The 17789-nt window shown below is 34.1% G+C and overlaps 1 protein-coding gene across 1 annotated transcript; it reads right to left on the minus strand.

Annotated features, from left to right (window-relative positions):
• Nucleotides 1–4014: 4014 nt before the first annotated feature.
• LOC124541176 (myotubularin-related protein 9) lies at nt 4015–17723 on the minus strand. The gene is made up of 10 exons (XM_047119041.1): nt 17489–17723; nt 16802–17055; nt 15731–15929; nt 15241–15397; nt 14622–14735; nt 13579–13700; nt 11248–11354; nt 10618–10838; nt 9648–9830; nt 4015–4300 (listed from the first exon to the last, which is right to left on the minus strand). The coding sequence occupies exons 1-10, from the start codon at nt 17633–17635 to the stop codon at nt 4146–4148; spliced, it is 1659 nt and encodes a 552-aa protein (XP_046974997.1). The 5' UTR covers nt 17636–17723; the 3' UTR covers nt 4015–4145.
• Nucleotides 17724–17789: the final 66 nt, after the last annotated feature.

The raw sequence follows: 17789 nt of genomic DNA on the forward strand, positions 1-17789 counted from the left end.
GAATGCGAGCACACACAAGATATTTTGGTGTTACAAGGAAAAATATTACAGATATAATAAATGATAATTGAAAAATATATTCTATACTTATATTATGCTAGTAACTTAATACTTATTACACACATAAAGCTAAAATTTTTAAGGGATGAGACTATTTATTCGGTAAAACATTTATGTATTACAAATCGGAATGTTTAAAGTGAGCCTTATAGCCCTGTTCATAGGAACTTTTAAGCAGATATACAAATTAAGGATTTATTTAAATTATAAAGAAACATTTAAAATAAAAATTAACGAAATTGAAATAATTACAGACAGCTTAATAAATATATGTATATAAGAAGCGTTTAACAAATCCACGTGTTTGCTTGTTTCCCTGCGAACGTAAATTACCTATTCTATATAATCTATTCAATTGCAATCATGTTTTTTTGAAAGACATTAATTGTTAAATAAATAACACAAATTAGACATTACATGATTATTATAACAATATGAGGTTGATGTAGAAAATGTAGAAAATAAATGAAAATATTTCGATGTGTGTGTGTTCATGTGAATATGTTTTTTAAAAGTAAGCTTAAAAGCGCAAAATCCCTAAACCGTACTAATACATTATCAATCAATTTAAGAATGTTGTATAATATTATTAACTATTAACATATGAATTAAGGAATTATGAACTACATATATATGTTTAGTGGGATCTTTGCTATATAAAATAATATTGGAAAAGTTCAATTTCAGCAAAGAATGTGATAAACATACTTAAAAAAGCATTCACGGGCTCGCTTTTTTAACAAATTAAAACTTCGAATATTTTTTTTTTATTTACTATTAAACAAATTGACCTTAATAAATTATGCATTTTAAATATGTTCTAATAAAAAATCTTTAAACTATTTACATACAAACAAAACAATACTAAATAAAATGATCTGTAGTTATTATTTACTTTAAGTACTTATCTTAGAGGAACTACAGAATAAAAGAAATAATATGTATTTATATTTTTTTAGTTTTCTTAGTAAAATTTTCTTTTATGGAAAATTGTCAGGAGGCTAATGGGAAGTGACTACTACTGTCCATGGAGATCTGAAACACCGGAAGGCTTGCATATACATTGCCGGCCTTTAAGAAATAAATATGCTCTTTCTTATAGCTTCCAAATCGTATCGATATATGCTTATGGCAGTTAGTGATTTAAAAATTATATAAGTAAAACTCTAAGGCATATATTTAAAAAAAGTAAAAAAACAAAGTAGTATTAATGTCTAGTTATAAATTCGCAACTTTATAAGCTGAATAAGATTTTTTTTCTAAATTACAATTCTAGAGATTTTATGGTAACTATTTCTAAACGAATGTTAATTTTGTCAAGTTGGTACGATTATACATTAAGGCAGTCTTGCATTATCTGTGTACCTTTATAAAATTTATATCTATATTATATTATTATTAGACCAACATCATTTTAGGCCATGGTCGAATAAACTTCACATATACATACCTGTATCGAATCAATTTTATTTTTTAATATATTGTAATATCTCAGCATAACATTGTAAGACCGTTAGTTTTAAAAAAAAAAAAATATTTACATTGAATTTTGTAATTTGTTTAGTTTTGTATTGTAACTCAATTTGGCCTGTTATAATAAAAGCCATATGTGTATATTGTGTTCGCACTTTTTATTAGAACAGCTTATAATCCGGCTATATGTATTTTAAACTAACGGTCCTCACAATAGGCCAGTAATACACGTAGCATTTGCAATGTATTTATTCACCCTCAGCGGTCACAGTATTCTAGCGCCGGTCACACATGGGTGGGAGTGACTTATAATTTTCAATAGCTGATCTATTGCTAAAAATTATATATTTTAAAACGTTTTTAGATCTATGGAACTAGATCAGTAGTTCTCAAACTTCACAAATAAGATCTTTTTTTTTCATGGATTATTTCGAAAAATGTTAATAGATAATCAAATATTTACAATAACGTTCAAAACTGTATCGATTTCACTTCAAGTGCAGAATAAACAACTCTATTTGTCAAGTACTATTTACGTAAAAGGACTTCATCAAAACATCGTTTAACTATAAACTCTAGTCCATTAAAAATTGTATTTTGTGAACATATATTATGAAACTATTTTTAAGTGGTACTATACTTAAGCTTTTATTAGCATTCCATTGGATTAAAATTGCTTTAAAAAAATATTATTTCGTGGATCGCTTATTGAGAGCCTCTGAACTATAATTATAAGTGACTTTATCACCCATGAGTGAGCTTTATACCAGAATATTCTGACCGAACAAATTATAAACCAAGATATATTACTAGCGTCATTTAAATGATATTATATATAAAACATAAAATACTATAAAAATGTATAAAGCTTAAGATTATAATGAAATAAATGATTATTATATAAAAAAAGTTACTTAATTATATAAACAATGATAGAAAATTTCTAGACGATGATAAATATTTTAATTATTTACATATTGGCAGTTAAATTCTTTAAGTATAGATTGTTACGCCTTTTTTAATCGCGTATCATTAAGTCTTGATTTTAATAATTCCCACAGATAGTACATAATTAATAAGAATAGGCTATTTAACAATGCGAAAAATAAATTGTGAATTATTGTAATCATTGTATATTATGAGTTTAAAAATGGTTATTTACTCACGAAACTTGAAAATCATACTTAATTTATCCAAAAATCAATAAATAAAAATCCTTTTTTTCAAACGTTTGTCACGTGACACAAAACGCTCCTGAGTGGCCGGGCTTATGATTTAGTCACTTTCTTGTAAACCTTGCTTTTCTACTATATGTACCACAGATTAAAATACAGCAAAGTGACGTCACCGACCCCATTGCAGCGCCATATTGTCTAAGTAGCGTTTTTGCGCGTTATTTAAATATGGAATTTTTAATATGATATTTTTCGGCAAATATGTACTAGAAATAAAAAACACAACTTTTACTGAGTTCCTTAACTTCTACTAAATAATATAAAATGGCTTTCAAAAACCAGTCAAATAGCCTATTAATTCTAAAGAGTTACACATAGTCTTACAAGATTTTACTTGTAGCATTGTTCCACCTTTAGTAGTTAGTATTTGTGTTAAGTCTTGCATATAGTACAGTTGAAAGCTAAAATGTTGCACACATTTTTGGTACTGGTAACAAAACAATCTACATAAGTAAATATTATTCGTTTTACTACAAGTACTAAACTAAAATGCTTGTTTTTAGAAGGCATTTTTTAACTTAATATTTTATTTTTAGATAAGCTATCGACATATATATTTTATGACACATATTGTTAATTCTAAAATAATCTATACTGAATTATATAGGCCTTGAATACATAATCAATACTAAAGATAAATTATAATAACTCGACATTTAATACAGATATATTGAATTAATGTATCTTAGACAAAATATCATTTCGAATGAAGGATTAGTTTGTATAGACTATTCTAATTTTTGACTTGGAATTGACATTGATTTTAAATGGTGATGAGAGATGAATTGAATGGAGTTGTTTGAAATAGTTCACGTGTGCCACACACTTGTGAAACATGTAAAATTGTCTGCCATGTAATGTGTCATCTGCATAGTAGACATAGATTCATAATTGTGTGTTCTTTCGTATTTTTTTTTAATATTTCAATTAGTTATGAATTAATCTGAAAAAAATGTGTCGACTCTTGTATTTTGATGTCTCTGCAAAAAATATTCTTTATACATATTTACGATGCCTCTTGTTTGTTTGATTGAAAAAAAAAATTGCATATTTTAGCGGTAGTATATACCATCTTCAAAGAATGATTAGGCACTTGATTAATTGATTATTGAATACTTGATTATTTTCTTTAATACTTTCAGTATATCTCTGGTATTTTGTTACAAGATCGGTTTGACAATTAGCACAAAAATTTATAGCTTATGTGCTCTTCTCTATAGAAATTAAATGAAAATGAAATCGCGGTTTAAAACAAATGACGATAACAGACATAATTTCATCGATCACGAAATGAATTTTGTCCAAGAGCACTGTATACTACAGTAATTCTTATGAACTAAATTCGTATAGACTTACAAGTCGACTAGATGTGACAGCTCACGTGTCGCCGTAGTACTGGTGCGCGAGGTCCATCAGCTCGCGACGCAGCTGCAGCGCCTGCGCGCGGAGGTGCTGCTCGCGCGTGCGAATGGTCTTGTACTGGTCCTCTCTGTCTTCGGTGCGCTGGACCACCAACCAACGGAGGTAGAGCTCTGTAAGAATGTGTTGGTTGAAAATGAATATGAGACATCACATACATTACTCGACTACCAACCAACGGAGGTAGAGCTTTGTAAGAAGGTGTTGGTTGAAAATGAATATGAGACATCACATACATTACTCGACTACCAACCAACGGAGGTAGAGCTCTGTAAGAATGTGTTGGTTGAAAATGAATATGAGACATCACATACATTACTCGACTACCAACCAACGGAGGTAGAGCTCTGTAAAAATGTGTTGGTTGAAAATGAATATGAGACATCACATACATTACTCGACTACCAACCAACGGAGGTAGAGCTCTGTAAGAATGTGTTGGTTGAAAATGAATATGAGACATCACATACATTACTCGACTACCAACCAACGGAGGTAGAGCTCTGTAAAAATGTGTTGGTTGAAAATGAATATGAGGCATCACATACATTACTCGACTACCAACCAACGGAGGTAGAGCTCTGTAAGAATGTGTTGGTTGAAAATGAATATGAGACATCACATACATTACTCGACTACCAACCAACGGAGGTAAAGCTCTGTAAAAATGTGTTGGTTGAAAATGAATATGAGGCATCACATACATTACTCGACTATTAACTAACGGAGGTACAGTTCTGTAAGAATGTGTTGAAAATGAATATGAGACATCACATACATTACTCGACTACCAACCAACGGAGGTACAGTTCTGTAAGAATGTGTTGAAAATGAATATGAGACATCACATACATTACTCGACTACCAACCAACGGAGGTACAGTTCTGTAAAAATGTGTTGGTTGAAAATGAATATGAGACATCACATACATTACTCGACTACCAACCAACGGAGGTACAGCTCTGTAAGAATGTGTTGGTTGAAAATGAATATGAGACATCACATACATTACTCGACTACCAACCAACGGAGGTAGAGCTCTGTAAGAATGTGTTGAAAATGAATATGAGACATCACATACATTACTCGACTACCAACCAACGGAGGTACAGTTCTGTAAGAATGTGTTGAAAATGAATATGAGACATCACATACATTACTCGACTACCAACCAACGGAGGTAGAGCTCTGTAAGAATGTGTTGGTTGAAAATGAATATGAGACATCACATACATTACTCGACTACCAACCAACGGAGGTACAGCTCTGTAAGAATGTGTTGAAAATGAATATGAGACATCACATACATTACTCGACTACCAACCAACGGAGGTACAGTTCTGTAAAAATGTGTTGGTTGAAAATGAATATGAGACATCACATACATTACTCGACTACCAACCAACGGAGGTACAGTTCTGTAAGAATGTGTTGAAAATGAATATGAGACATCACATACATTACTCGACTACCAACCAACGGAGGTAGAGCTCTGTAAGAATGTGTTGAAAATGAATATGAGACATCACATACATTACTCGATTACCAACCAACGGAGGTACAGTTCTGTAAGAATGTGTTGAAAATGAATATGAGACATCACATACATTACTCGACTACCAACCAACGGAGGTACAGTTCTGTAAGAATGTGTTGAAAATGAATATGAGACATCACATACATTACTCGACTACCAACCAACGGAGGTACAGTTCTGTAAAAATGTGTTGGTTGAAAATGAATATGAGACATCACATACATTACTCGACTACCAACCAACGGAGGTACAGCTCTGTAAGAATGTGTTGGTTGAAAATGAATATGAGACATCACATACATTACTCGACTATTAACTAACGGAGGTACAGTTCTGTAAGAATGTGTTGAAAATGAATATGAGACATCACATACATTACTCGACTACCAACCAACGGAGGTACAGTTCTGTAAGAATGTGTTGAAAATGAATATGAGACATCACATACATTACTCGACTACCAACCAACGGAGGTACAGTTCTGTAAAAATGTGTTGGTTGAAAATGAATATGAGACATCACATACATTACTCGACTACCAACCAACGGAGGTACAGCTCTGTAAGAATGTGTTGGTTGAAAATGAATATGAGACATCACATACATTACTCGACTACCAACCAACGGAGGTACAGCTCTGTAAGAATGTGTTGAAAATGAATATGAGACATCACATACATTACTCGACTACCAACCAACGGAGGTACAGTTCTGTAAGAATGTGTTGAAAATGAATATGAGACATCACATACATTACTCGACTACCAACCAACGGAGGTAGAGCTCTGTAAAAATGTGTTGGTTGAAAATGAATATGAGACATCACATACATTACTCGACTACCAACCAACGGAGGTAGAGCTCTGTAAGAATGTGTTGGTTGAAAATGAATATGAGACATCACATACATTACTCGACTACCAACCAACGGAGGTAGAGCTCTGTAAAAATGTGTTGATTGAAAATGAATATGAGACATCACATACATTACTCGACTACCAACCAACGGAGGTAGAGCTCTGTAAAAATGTGTTGGTTGAAAATGAATATGAGACATCACATACATTACTCGACTACCAACCAACGGAGGTAGAGCTCTGTAAGAATGTGTTGGTTGAAAATGAATATGAGACATCACATACATTACTCGACTACCAACCAACGGAGGTAGAGCTCTGTAAAAATGTGTTGAAAATGAATATGAGACATCACATACATTACTCGACTACCAACCAACGGAGGTAGAGCTCTGTAAGAATGTGTTGAAAATGAATATGAGACATCACATACATTACTCGACTACCAACCAACGGAGGTACAGTTCTGTAAAAATGTGTTGGTTGAAAATGAATATGAGACATCACATACATTACTCGACTACCAACCAACGGAGGTAGAGCTCTGTAAGAATGTGTTGAAAATGAATATGAGACATCACATACATTACTCGACTACCAACCAACGGAGGTACAGTTCTGTAAGAATGTGTTGAAAATGAATATGAGACATCACATACATTACTCGACTACCAACCAACGGAGGTAGAGCTCTGTAAGAATGTGTTGGTTGAAAATGAATATGAGACATCACATACATTACTCGACTACCAACCAACGGAGGTACAGCTCTGTAAGAATGTGTTGGTTGAAAATGAATATGAGACATCACATACATTACTCGACTAACAACCAACGGAGGTACAGTTCTGTGAAATTGTGTTGAAAATGAATATGAGACATCACATACATTACTCGACTACCAACCAACGGAGGTACAGTTCTGTAAAAATGTGTTGGTTGAAAATGAATATGAGACATCACATACATTACTCGACTACCAACCAACGGAGGTAGAGCTCTGTAAGAATGTGTTGAAAATGAATATGAGACATCACATACATTACTCGACTACCAACCAACGGAGGTAGAGCTCTGTAAAAATGTGTTGGTTGAAAATGAATATGAGGCATCACATACATTACTCGACTACCAACCAACGGAGGTAGAGCTCTGTAAGAATGTGTTGGTTGAAAATGAATATGAGACATCACATACATTACTCGACTACCAACCAACGGAGGTACAGCTCTGTAAGAATGTGTTGGTTGAAAATGAATATGAGACATCACATACATTACTCGACTACCAACCAACGGAGGTACAGTTCTGTAAAAATGTGTTGAAAATGTGACAAAACCTATAATATAAATAAATAAATATGAGACAACATCACATACATTACTCTGATCCCAATGTAAGTAACTAAAGCACTTGTGTTATGGAAATTAGAAGTAACGACGGTAACAACACCCAGACCCAAGACAACATAGAAAACTAATGACAATCTACATTGACTCGGCCGGGAATCGAACCCGGGACATCGGAGTGGCGTACCCATGAAAACCGGTGTACACACCACTCGACCACGGAGGTCGTCATAAACATATATAATATATATTTTCGGTCAATTTTTGTGCCACATTTAAAATGAAAAACCGGGGCTGACCCAGAGTTTGAATCCAGAACCTTTTTTAAACGTGCCGTTTCATAAATTCAAATCAATTATAAAACAATACATTGCTACAGAAGGCGTATTATTCAATACAAGATAAAATATAGACGATAAAAAACGTCGAGTTAATACTTGCTGAGTTTCAGGCTTAATTTGTCTTTATAATTCATCTCGTGCTCAGCGGTGAAGGAAAACATCGTGAGGAAACCTGCATGTGTCTAATTTCATTGAAATTCTGCCACATGTGCATTCCACCAACCCGCATTGGAACCGCGTGGTGGAAATGTTCCAAACCCTCTCCTTAATGGAAGAGGAGATCTTATCGCAGCAGTGGGAAATGTATGGGCTGTTACTTTAATTTATATTTCGAATAGAATAGCATTTGATAACATGAAGTTCGTACTAAAGCTCAAGTGAGCAGAAGTCGCGTTGTTGACTAAGTTCAGTGCAGTGTTCGAAAGACCGATATTTACACAAACTGTTGATTCGCAAACATTTAGAAAGCAAAATGTTTTCTCTCGAAGCTTACACGCATTGCTCGATAAATAAAACTTGTGCAAACTCATTACTTTAAATTGTTTTAACATGTGTCAACAAAGGACAACTATATTTAGATAATAGGCTATTTGACAATGCAAAAAATAAATTGTGAATTACTGTAATCACTGTATATAATGAGTTTAAAAATGGTTATTTACTATCGAAACTTGAAAATAATAGTTAATTTATTCAAAAGTCATTAAATAAAAATTCACTATTTCAAACGTTTGTCACGTGACACAAAACGCTCCTGATTGGCCGGGCTTATGATGAAGTCACTTTCTTGTAAACCGTGCTTTTCTACTATATGTACCACAGATTAAAATACAGCAAAGTGACGTCACCGACATCATTGCAGTGCCATATTGTTCAAGTGGCGTTTTCGCGCGTTATTTAAATGTGGAATTCTTAATATGATATTTTTCCGAAAATACGTACTAGAAATAAAAATAAACAACTTTTACTGGGTTCCTTAACCTCTACTCAATAATATAAAATGGATTTTAAAAACCAGTCAAATAGCCTATTATAATATTTCCTCAGACTTCATATTTCAACAACAACAGCAGCCTGTAAATTCCCACTGCTGGGCTAAAGGCCTCCTGTCCCTTTGAGGAGAAGGTTTGGAACATATTCCTCCACGCTGTTCCAATGCGGGTTCGTGGAATACACTTGTGGCAGAATTTCTATGAAATTTGTCACATGCAGGTTTCCTCACGATGTTTTCCTTCACCGCAGAGCACGAGGTGAATTATAAAGACAAATTAAGCACATGAATCAGCGGTGCTTGCCTGGGTTTGAATCCGCAATCATCGGTTAAGATGCACGCGTTCTAACCACTGGGCCATCTCGACTCCATATTTCAACGTACCTTCCCAAATAACAAAGCTCATGGGCGCGACTGACGGCCAGACCACGTTCGGCGTGGGGTCGTAAAGTGGATTGATGTAGTTGGTCAGCTCGTCGGGCTGGTTGATCCATGACCATATACTCGTTGTCTGATCGTACACGCCGCGAGACTCGCGTTCTTGATCACTATCACAGATGAAGGTACCTGCAAAACGTTTATGCAACCAGATGAGAGTTTGTAATGTACCACAGATAATAAACAACATTGAAATCAGATTTACAAGCATATGTTACGAATTTTCAAATAACGAGCTTGTTTGCCTTTCTTGCAAGACATTGACTTTTAAGTTTTAAATAACATCGAAATTATCCTAGCACTTTTAGTGAGTAACAATTTCTGAGAAAATCTGATTGTCAAATTTTCTGAGCTTTTAGTTTCAATAATCCAAAAAAAAACATATATCATATTTTACACAAATGGGATCGATGAGGAAATTTCATAGCTTTATTATTAAGGTGTTCTAAATGGTAATCCATAATATATTTTCGAGCTGAGATGGCCCAGCGGTTAGAATGCGTGCATCTTAATCGACGATTGCGGGTTCAAACCCAGGCAAGCACCACTATATATGTGCTTAATTTGTGTTTATAATTTTACTCGTGCTTGGCGGTGAAGGAAAACATCCACCAACCCGCATTGGAATAGCGTGGTGGAATATGTTCCAAACCCTCCTTAATGGAAGAGGAGGCCTTAGCCCAGCAGCGGGTAATTTAAAGGCTGTTACTTTAGTTTTTTACTTTTTAATATATTTTCATCTTACGAACATTTCTGAATTTTACCGGACTACTAGGGTTATATACATTTAAAGTAAAAAGTTATTCTTTAGTCTTGCCTGCTTGCCTTCTCATCTATTTCAATTTAAATACAATCATCGAAATACAAACAGTTTAAAGCAGATCGCTTAGTAAAGATAATGAGGTATATAACTCACCAAACTGACTAGCATAAGCGTGTTCGAAGAGCGTGATCAAGAAACACTGCCTATACTCGAAGCTGCATGGAAACTGTTCCAGGAACTGCCTCACGCAGTCCAGGAACAGCGGGAAGGTCGGGGCTGCACGAGGCTGCGCGGACGAGTACGGCCCGGAGCGGAGGCGAGTCCCGAACGGGTGGCCGGCTTGGAGCCATTCGCGTTCTATCAGCGCTTGGAAACTAAAGACAATTGTATTTTAATTTTGTGACTATTATCTGTACTTTCCAGCTATATGCTTACATTACATACATTACACTGATCCCAATGTATGTAGCTAAAGCACTTGTGTTATGGAAAATCAGAAGTAACGACGGTACCACAAACACCCAGACCCAAGACAACATAGAAGACTAATTAATTTTCTACATCGACTCGGCCGGGAATCGAACCCGGGATCTCGGAGTATCGTACCCATGAAAACTGGTGTACACACCACTAGACCACGGAGGTCGTCATATCATAAGCGAATACATTTAAATAAAATTAACTTCTGCTAGATATAAATAAAATTACTGGCAACTTTATATTTACTGAAAAAAAAAGAACTACATCAATAATTCAAATGTGGAACATGAATAAAGTCAGTACCCTCGTATCGTCCGGCAGTCGGGGTTGAGTATGATCTGCACGAGCGAGCACACGAGCAGAGTCGCGTCCTCCCCGCGCGTCCCGTGTATCAAAACGGGTTCCGCTTTCTAAACGAAATAGTGTAAATTAGCCACAACCAAATAGTATTATGACCTCCTTGATAGGCTAACGACCGTATAAGTTGGACATTACAACCTAATAAGATCTCAGAAACATAGGAACTGGTTAATTCTATGAACCCATACCAAATAGTATTATGACCTCCTTGATAGGCTAACGACCGTATAAGTTGGACATTACAACCTTATAAGATCGCAGAAACAGAGGAACTGGGTTAATTCTATGAACCCATACCAAATAGTATTATGACCTCCTTGGTAGGCTAACGACCGTATAAGTTGAACATTACAACCTTATAAGGTCGCAGAAACAGAGAATTCACAGAATTAACATTGTAATCGAATCTTTAGAAGCTATTTAATTTTTTCCATGCAAGAACTGAAACAGCTTGAGATCTTTACATTAGGAGTGTTTGTTCTCTGTGCCGTAGCATGTAAAGTCGTTGATCACTTAATCCTTTCCGGTCATGACAATTTTACCTTCCTATGGAATTATAAATTATAATGATAATAATAAAGAAGTTTATTCGCCAAGCATAGAGGATGTTAACAAATTTCTTACTACTAAATAATAATAACACAGAAGAAAAAAAAAACACATTAATCTATGCCGGTAAAAAGGTCGTAGACTCAGCTTAAAGCTGCTTCTCAGTCTGCACCTACTTACATACAAATGCTGCCAACACAAAGTGTAAACTACTTATTTTATACTTACAAAGTTTAGAAGAAAATAAATATGTATAGGGTAACAAAAAATTTTGATAAATTTGAAGTTAGTAGTGAGCTGACTGAGATAAAATTTTGTAATTAATGTAATATAATAAATCATATAAAATTTTAAAACAAAAAAAAAAACTTATACGAGCTAACGCACAAAAAGCGTACTTGTATTTAAATATAAATATGAGACGACATCACATACATTACTCTGATCTCAATGTAAGTAGCTGAAGCACTTGTGTTATGGAAATCAGAAGTAACGACGGTAAAACAAACACCCAGACCCAGGACAACATAGAAAACTAATGGTAATCTACATCGACTCGGCCGGGAATCGAACCCGGGACCTCAGAGTGGCGTACCCATGAAAACCGGTGTATACACCACTCGACCACGGAGGTCGTCGTATTTGGGCACATCATCCTTCTCCCGCCCTTATCCCAATTTACTCGGGGTAGGCGCAGCATGTCTTCTTCCATACCTCCCTATCTGACGTCATCTCAAGTAACATTCATACCAGCTACATCATCTTTCACACAATCCATCCATCCTTTCGTTGGGTATTTGGGCACATACAATATAATAATGATGTGCTACACAGGTGGCTAGTATTAATGGACAACAACAAACAACAACAGCCTGTAAATTCCCACTGCTGGGCTAAAGGCCTCCTCTACCTTTGAGGAGAAGGTTTGGAACATATTCCACCAAGCTGTTCCAATGCGGGTTGGTGGAATACACTTGTGGCAGAACTTCTATGAAATTTGTCACATGCAGGTTTCCTCACGATGTTTTCCTTCACCGCCGAGCACGAAATGAATTATAAAGACAAATTAAGCACATGAATCAGCGGTGCTTGCCTGGGTTTGAACCCGCAATCATCGGTTAAGATGCACGCGTTCTAACAACTCGGCCATCCCGACTCTTTTTTTTTTAAATTTATTTTAATGGACTCTGTTGCCGAAATCGATCAGAAGCTATTTGATACTGTATAACCAATAGTATGAGCTTACTTTGTGTTTCAAACATTGTTACAGAATTGGCAAAAGAAATCTGGCAAAAAAATCAATGACGTCATAGAATTTATATCCACTTTAATTTCTGAGTAATAAACGGAACCCAGCTAGTATAATAAGACACAAATTAGATGTGGCATCGGAAAATGCAATTGAATGAAAATAAAACAGATTACTGCCGATTTACACAACCAATAGAAATAGCTTCCCTATCGCGCCATTCGACGCTATTCGTCGCTATAGATTCACGCGTCAGAGAAAGCAAGTGCATGTAAATCGACGCGTCAGATTGACGAATATATTAAGTCATATGATATTACAAGTTATTAAGTTCGTGTAATGATCATATTCGCATCAGAAAATAAATATTGATATAATTTGGGATAGCGTAATCAATTCGGATGTGGTCGGTTTTACGAATTTTGCCGATGCGACGTCTAAGTTGTGTCATACTATAATTAAATAAATATATTCACCTGGTGTATATGCTGAGCCACGATACAGGCGGTGTGCAGGGAATTCCTGACTGACTCCGGCCACCCGCTCGATTCCAACCTCGATAGCCACTTATCACAAGATACTTCCCGGTCCACGCATACTATAACATGATACCGAATACAAAATTGTACAAGAAACACATAAGTTTTTTTTTTTTTTAATATATGAGACAACATCACATACATTACTCTGATCCCAATGTAATTAGCTGAAGCACTTGTGTTATGGAAATCAGAAGTAACGTCGGTACCACAAACACCCAGACCCAAGACAACATAGAAAACTAATGGTAATCTACATTGACTCGACCGGGAATCGAACCCGGGACCTCAGAGTGGCGTACCCATGAAAACCAGTGTACACACCACTCGACCATGGAGGTCGTCAACCTAATAAGTTAACATAATGTTAATTGTAATTTGACTATAGGCATAACACTATTGGCATCATTGGTTTGTAAAAAACACAAAAAAATTGGATTTCATATATTATTATATTAGTCATACATGATCGGAAATATAAAATATGACGTCATTCTTGGTGGTAGGGCTTTGTGCAAGCCCGTTTGGGTAGGTACCACCCACTCATCAGTTATGCTGCCGCCAAATAACAGTACTCAGTATTGTTGTGTTCCGGTTTGAAGGGTGAGTGAGCCAGTGTAACTACAGGCACAAGGGACATAACATCTTAGTTCCCAAGGTTGGTGGCACATTGACGATGTAAGGAATAGTTAATATTTCTTACAGCGTCATTGTCTGTGGGTGATGGTGACCACTTACCATTAGCTCGTCCGCCAACCTATACCATAAAAAAAAAACATAAATAATTGTTTGTATATATGTGTAACACATGTATTTATAAAAATAAAACAAATAATCGGTTTGTGAAGCAAATGCGATATCTTTCTACAAACGTTTTATTAATTACAATTTTTTTAATTGAATGTTGAAAAATGACAATTCAAAAGGGCTCAGAGCATTTAAATATAGAACACATATTTCTTTAAGTTTTTTTATTTTACCTTCGATTAGTTTGGAAAAGCTTTCGGCCAGTTGCTGTTGATTGTCCACGTCGTCCATCGATCGGTTGTATATTTTCCACTGGGAATAATTGGCAGCGCTCTCTGTTCCACCCCCTGTAGATATACAAACTTTTTCAAGTCAGCAAGGTTACTAACTACAAGGTAACTTGTCGGTTAAAGTCACAGGAAAACTGTGCATAGAATCCTTCAACAATTTTGAAAATATCTCTTCACAGAACTTGTGACGCTACATTTGTACGGTCAGAAAAAAACGCCAACTTCTGCAAAATATTTTAAGTGGCTTTCGATCCTTATTGCTTACAGATATATATTTGTCATTATTAGATAAAAGCACTTTTGACTCGTTATTTTAGTTTTGAATTAAATAAAAAAGCTACCATTAGTACTAAAAGTAGGTTCTACCGAGAAACAGCAAGTAAGAATAAGAACTTAAATATATTATTGCCAGTGATAAAATTGCAAACTTAATTATAGCCAACATCCTAAGGTTGCACCAATATTTTCTTAACCAGACTTACAAAATTACTATTATTTGTTTGTATTTCGTTTTTTCTCAATACAAATATTACTTATGTTATAATGTACAAGGAAATTTTACCTTTATTTTGCTGCTGCGATATAGAATTAGAACTCCGCAGATCATAGATGACTCCCTTCATTCCTACATTTACAACAGAATTCAGGATTGCTTCATCGGGTCGGCTGCGTCGATGCTTCGGTCCGTACAGTGGCTGGCCAGCTCTTAGCAACACGGCCTGTATAATTTTATACTTACTGTTTAAATTGCTCCATAAAAATAACACAACTACAAGAAATTATTTAGAACTACATTGAGCGATATAAGAAATACTTATTGGTGGGCTTTGTGGAAGCATATTTTTGTAGGTCCTGCCAACTCAAATAACCACCATGATTAATTATAATTAGATATTATTTTATGAAAAATATATTTATATTATTCTTCTGTAAATTTTACATAATATATCTATATCTATATCTTACATAATATATTTTACATAATAATAACATGTAAGTCTAAAATAAACAATATAATGTATAATATGAAAGTAATATAAAATGTTTCTTACACCATTATTATGTCTGTAGGAAAGAACAGGGAATCTTCCACCCTGTCTGAAAGTAGCAGCGGCTGCTAAGGTGTCGTCATCTATGCTCTTGGGAACCACCACTCCTTTGCCATAGCCGGGGCATATTGTGTAATGTTGGTTTACGCGAGAGATTCGCCATTCTTCTGTAGCTAATACTTTGGTAAATTCACCTTCAACACTAGAAATAGAAATCAAAGAGGTTTGAAACTTTTTTTTTAAAGGTTAGCAAGATAGAAATGGACAATCTTTAAATATATTAAATGGAATCATTAATATTCTTAATTACCCCTCTAATATATAGGAATGAGGGCAACAATAGCTCATAAGGACAAAAGTGCACTTGCAACTATTTAGACTGTCTGACACCATTAAGGCAATTTTCAGGTGTTTATTATTTTGAAAATAAAATAGTTTCACAGTTTTATGTACAATATGAATAGAATAACATTTTCCATTTGGTGCATATGAATTATGGAAAATGTTATAATAAAAATATATAAAATAATGATATTATAAAAAGTTGTGTAATGTTTAAAACATTTTTTCTTTTAGATACACATTCTTGGTACCAAAATCATCATAAAAAATTTTGATCATTCAGTATAAAAATAACATAATAACGTAATATTTTTTATAAATATATTTCTAAGAGTTATAATTCAAATTAAATGTATTTTATTCAATTAAAATTTAACAAGATGAGCTTTTGGAGTATCTATATTTTACTTTACTCTAACATGATTTCAGAGAGCAGTCTATTTCACAAAGAAAAAAGTATAAAAAATGTACGTACTTTATAGCCATTTAAAAATATATATGTTTATAAAGAGGTTAGTGTGTGCTTGCTTTAAATTAGTGCTTCAGTTCTTTGAAACCTAAACACCTGAACCTGACATTTATTGATAAAATTTAATTTTATAACAAAAGTTTTGTTCATAAAACAGTTTCCTTCTCTAAGCATGCATTGTTAAAAATTGATATTTTTATTCTACTCTTCATAGTTATTCCTACAAACATAATATTCAGTATTAAAATAATTTATAACATTACCTGTACAGTGTATATCCATTTTCCATAATGGGATGCATATGTCTATAGAAGAATGGATAGAAAAGTGTTGGATCCTGTATGCTGGATAGATTCTCCAGGGTCTGAGTGACGAGGTTCAGCTCTGTGGTATTGCTGATGTCCAATTGAAATATTCTGAGGTCCTTGCATTTCAAGAAGAGGGATCCTCCTTGAACTATACCACCGCTCAACTTGTTTTCTTTTTTTTCTATGCTGTCTATGTTCTTGTGTAAAAGCTGAAAATGGTATTTCATATTTTCAATTGTCTATGAATATAAAGATCATAGTAGTCTTTTAATTGTATCTCTGATGATATAATTTAATTGGTTTCATGTACAATAAAGTTAATAACTTTTTATTTAATAAAATAATCCCATTACAATTAAACATACTTCTTCATCAAGTGATTCACACTAATGATAATGATAAAATACATTTTATAGACTGCATAGCAGATAGAAAAATGTTTTAAGTGCAATATTAATTAATACATGCTCTTATAGAATTGAGGTATAAAATTATATGCTTTTCATAATTACATATTAAAAAAGACATAAAATAATCTTAAAAATGAATTATAACTGTTTCAGTAAATAATATTTGTATTAATGATTTTCAATAATAGACAATTTTATAACATAAATCGTAAGTAATATGTTGTAAGCATACCCATAGCTCGCGAACGCCTTCTTTTCTGGAACTCAAAATAAGATGATGTCCAGTTATGCAGACTGTTCCGTCAACGTTATCATGATGAGGGTATTTCAATATCACTCCATCTAATTTGTTAATAAGTATAAGCTCTATAAATTCCATTAGACCGCTTTTTATTTAACTAGATAGATTTATTGTTTTCAGTTTTTCATATTATTTACTGCTGCCTGCAACTAGTTGACACTTGTCATTTTACTCGACATGTCAAATCGCAGCTGATTTAATATATTAATACATAATTATTAAACATAAATAT

The sequence above is a fragment of the Vanessa cardui genome, chromosome 2 (genome assembly GCF_905220365.1).
Source record: "Vanessa cardui chromosome 2, ilVanCard2.1, whole genome shotgun sequence".
NCBI lineage: Eukaryota > Metazoa > Arthropoda > Insecta > Lepidoptera > Nymphalidae > Vanessa > Vanessa cardui.